The 4,782-nt window shown below is 39.7% G+C and overlaps 1 protein-coding gene across 1 annotated transcript in view; it reads right to left on the bottom strand.

The window, feature by feature from the left end:
• Window positions 1-4,512, bottom strand: part of trmo (tRNA methyltransferase O) — a gene marked incomplete at its 3' end in the record, with an annotated part of 6,464 nt that extends 1,952 nt beyond the window's left edge. The window contains exons 1-4 of the mRNA XM_079263651.1: window positions 4,389-4,512; window positions 4,030-4,169; window positions 2,402-2,576; window positions 962-1,119 (exon numbers count right to left, since the gene is read on the bottom strand). Of these exons, the coding sequence (XP_079119777.1) occupies window positions 962-1,119; window positions 2,402-2,576; window positions 4,030-4,169; window positions 4,389-4,477 (562 nt within the window). The 5' untranslated portion in view covers window positions 4,478-4,512. The remainder of the gene's footprint in view (window positions 1-961; window positions 1,120-2,401; window positions 2,577-4,029; window positions 4,170-4,388) is intronic.
• Between the last annotated feature and the right edge of the window lie 270 nt (window positions 4,513-4,782).

Here is a 4,782-nt window from a genome sequence, read left to right as displayed (position 1 = left end):
GTCACACACTGTGGAAAGCTCCATGTTCTTGGCATTCCCTTTTTTGTTAAACCACTAGACTTTTCACCAGGGGTTAAAAAAAAAAAAAAAAAAAAAAAAAAAAAAGCCAAGAAATTCTTACGAAAACAGTCATATTTTTATCTGGTCGGTTCTCACATACAAAGAAATGCCGCTTCAGCATTAGCAGAAGGTCTACTTCTGGTATTAGCCGGGATTAGTCTATACTTTCTGTTCCCAGTGTAGGTTTGGCACACGGGGAATGCAAGGTCGCTTGTGCTGATGCGAGCTAACGTGTGACGAGTTTTAATATTGACTTGAACTCTACATGCCTTCATGCAAAGAAGAGCATAAACATGAGGTCAGAGGTAATGGTGGGTAGTTTTAAAGAGCGCTTCTCAGATCGTTTCCACAACTACCGGCATCTTTATAACTCTTACTCCCTTCAGCACAGCGACAAGCGATTGTACCTTAAGAGTTGGCAACGGATTGGTAAACTGTTGTTTATCAATGCCCCAGAAAAACAATGTGACCTGCAGACTGGCCTTTTCACTATTTTAGTCTGAATTCTGTGTACTGCTCCCAGCGCTAGTAGGGCCTTTAGCAAATGCATTCATTCTCACTTAAAATTTGACAAGTTGACTCATGTAGTAGCTAAAGTTGGGATAGCCTGTAGCTAAAACACATGGTTAAAAAACTAGTACACTATACATATGTTTAAAACATGTTTAATATTAGCATAAACAGTAGTTTGGAGGCTGGTAAGAACCCCTTTGTAGTAGAATTGCTGACAACATGGCTCCCAACTAATGAAAAAAAAAAACACAGTATGGGAATATTTCTGTTATTAACCATAATTACACTGAAAAAAGTCTTGGTTGGTTGAAAGCTTAACTGCCAGTGCACAAGTGAGTTAAACAATTAAATGTAAATTGTTCCATATTTCACTTTTAATGATACTAACCTTCAATTTTGTCCAGCTTTGCCAGCGTTAGACCCAAAGCATTTGGTCGGTGGGGACTACGTGTTGAGTACACGCCGACTCGCTGGCCATCCAGTCGGGGTGGCTTCACTTTGGCTTTGCAGCTCAGGTGGCCATTTTTATGAAAGAGAAAAATTATCCTGCGAGGATGAAAAAAAAAAAAGGAAAAATAAATTCTTAAAAAAAATTGTTAATGGACAGACATCAACAAAATAAAAAAGAAATATTACATTTATTAATTTACATACTGTGTAACAGAGGGAAGCTTCCTTGACTGAACAATGCAGCCTTACTGTCGACACATTTTACCAAATAAAAAGGACCAATCAGTAACTAAGGGGAGGCAATTTGTTGGTTTTGCATGGAAAAAAGGTACAAGTCGAATGTAGTTTGGCCCTAGTTGGTAAAACCATCCATTACTATGTAATTCAGTCACACTTCTGGGATATCAATCTCTCCTGATAGGAAGGAACACTGATTATGAGTCGGTTTCGCCTGCTGTTGTACAAGTGGAACAGAAAACAGGTGGAAATGAGAGGCACTTAGCAAGACAGCCCTAATAAAGGAATGATCCTGCCATGGTCCCTTCTCTGATCTTGATCCTTTCTGGTGGATTTTTGGGTCATGTTTGCATTTTGCCAGTGCCCTCGCCACTCCTGGTAACATGAGGTGTTGTGAAGTGCGTGCAACCCACAGAAATCGCTTACCTTGCCACTGTGTGCATCAGTGCATGCAGTGGCAAGGTTTGCTCCCAGCAAAGACCATGGAGGGAATACCAGGAGACAGGCAGGTTTACCAGGAGACTTGGAGGGAACCATAGCATAGAAAGCAATCCAGCAGCAGGACTTTCTGCTCCTTTATAAGACGGGGAAGAAGAGGAGAACCGCCAGAGTCCTTCAACATTACCTTGAGCAGGCTACTACTAGTGTCCATGTTTCTGCCTAAGCCGTCCAAAACAGACTCTACGAAGGTGTTACTAGCACCCGACGTCTGTTCACAGCCCAACAACATACTGCCCAGCAGGCATTTGCCAGAGAACACCAGGATCAGCTGATACATGGATTTTCCATGGATGAAAGCAGGGCAGTGCAGGGTGTTTGGAGCATGGTTCTGAATCCAGACCTCCGTTAGTTAATAATTTAGACTCCTATTGACTGGTTCTTCCAATTTTGTTGTCAACACATTTCAATCTGCAATTAATAGGGAAGTTCAAAGGGAATATTTGGTTAATTAAGATGTAGAGTGTGCTGCTTACGTGTCCCCTTTCTTAATTTTAGTAGCGTATTATGACAATATAAGATGCTGCACCTTATTTCAGAGTTGGTGAAGTAAAGATGAAGTACACAGCAACATCTCAGTACAGGACTAGACCCGGGACACATGCACATAACAGATCAACAGTAACAACTAGATTTCACCTACCAGACATGGGAGTACTGCTCCAGGCCCACCAGGGCATGCTCAGGGTTGTTGAAGACACTCTGCTTAATCCGCAGTTCTGCGCGTGAGGGACCACACACGGTGGGCTGTCTGGGTGTCCCATTCTTCAAGGAAAAACAGGAACTAATGTAACCAATCGGCACCGTCTGGATGTGTCCTGTAAGGTTGAACAATTAACAATACAGTTTATAACTCATTAACATTAATGTACTTTTCTGTCACAGTTTGAACAACTGACACCCCTCCCCATTTATAAACACACCAATGGCACATCTATATTGAGCTAAGTCACAACAATCAATATTTATGTCATCTGTTTTGGACCAGACCTGGGAAACCTTGGATGGTTGGACAACTTTGAGAATGAGGTGGTTTTGACTAAAGAGAGAAATTTCTTATATGCAGGATGATGCTGTTGTAAATTTGCTGATTTACACATTTAATAGATTGAAGTGATGAGCAGTGAGATGTCTAAGCAGGTGTTTATTGGAGCAGTAAACTTTTATTTCCATAAAGTTTTTTTTCTATAAAATGAAAACCAATAGAACTTATCGCAGCATTTGATACACAGTCTACGCTTTTTGTAAGTTAAATGTGTCTGTTGTGTTGTTTCTTTCTGTTCATCTGTAGGAGGAAATACAGGTCAGTGGTTCATGGTAGCTATAGGTTGATGGCAATCAACCTCTCTGTCTTTATCTACCGGTAAGGACACGTCGCACACCTCGAGGAACAAGGAGACATGCCAACACTCATGCACATACATGACTTAACTCTTGTAAAAACAAGAATAAAAAGTCATTGCTTTTCTCTTAAGTGATCTCGTGTGTGAACCTTCTGTGTGTTGTTCTTTGTAAAAAAAAAAAAAAAAAAAGCTGATTAAGTTTTAAATGGCTGGAAGTCTCTGCATAGTTTTTATTCACACTGCACGTGGATTCATGCACATGCAACCATTTTATTCATTTGCTTTGCATTTTGCATAGGATTTATATTCTACAGCTGTACTCGTGAGAACGGGCGGGTGGCTGCAGCTCAGCAGGAAGAGCAGTCATCTTCCAACTGGAAAGTTGAGGGATCGCGTTCTCTGAGTATGTGTCAAAGTGTTCAACTGTCTTGCCCAGGGCAAGCCCAAGTTGATGTGCCTATGGGAACACATGTTGGCTTTTAACTCTAGAGAGCAATACCACTAGGTCTTTTCTGTCTTATTTTGTCTTTTTAACTATTATGTTGTCTTTATTTTATTAGATAGACAGACGGACGGACGGACGGACGGACGGACAGATAGATAGATAGATAGATAGATAGATAGATAGGAGTGTGTATGTTAGTCGCTTTGGATAAAAGTGTCCGCTAAATGACTGTAGAATAATAAAAACAACCACTTACGCTGTCAGTCACTTTTTACATGAATAGACTGTCCATCAAATTTTGCAAATGATTAACACAAATAAATCATAAACAAAAGCGTGATTGGTTCCAACATATTCAAATAAATATAATTGCAGAGTAACTTGGAGTCAAAAGCTTTGGTATTAATGAGGTTTGCATAGTATTAAGAGCTGAATAAAAAAGTAAACAGTTCTTCCACTTGTCTAAATATTACTGGTAGTCACCTTGCTCTAATGCAGCATGAAGAGATGGTGGTGAATGTTTTCTTTCCTTTTCATCGTCAGACACACTGATCTTTGACACAGCAGCCTGAACAGATACCAGATGTTTGCGATGAGCTCTGACAGCACTGTCCAGCATCTGTCTGTGGGGAAGGAGAAGGCGGCTCACTTTATTATACAAATTTTATTTAATTCATTCATTTCTTTAAAGTGCAATGAATCTACAAAGATATCAAGGTCACAATAACTTTTCTCCAAAATTTAATTGTTATTTCCAAGTCAAATAAATCTTTCCAACCTGACAGAATAGTTATTTGCAGCTTCTTTTTTTTTTTGCATTAGATGACCGGTAACAAACATACCTCAGGTTTTTTAATTCTTTTCGCATAACAGAAACCTGCTGGTTCAGTTTATTAATATACTCGCCACAGCAGTCACACAACGGAGTCATCTTTCTTAATTTAAGGGGGGAAAACAGCAGGACACAGCTTTCCCTGATAGCTGTTTTAGCTCCGACCTACAGAAACAACATAGAGGAAGAAACACGTGCAAGACAGTCTGAATGCGGAAGAACATGGTGGATTTTATTGTTGGCCAACCAGAAACGTTTCACGTGAAAAACAATCGACCTATTCCCCACACAAAACCTTAAACAAACACCTCTGTTTGTCATATTCAGTGTATTTTGTTTTGGTCTTGGTTTTTTTTTTTTTTTTTTTTTTTTTTAACCGTAATATCCCATTAATACTACCTGCA

This window comes from Telmatherina bonti (genome assembly GCF_933228915.1).
Source record: "Telmatherina bonti genome assembly, chromosome: 3".
Lineage (NCBI taxonomy): Eukaryota > Metazoa > Chordata > Actinopteri > Atheriniformes > Telmatherinidae > Telmatherina > Telmatherina bonti.
This window is presented reverse-complemented; position numbering and strand designations above follow the sequence as displayed.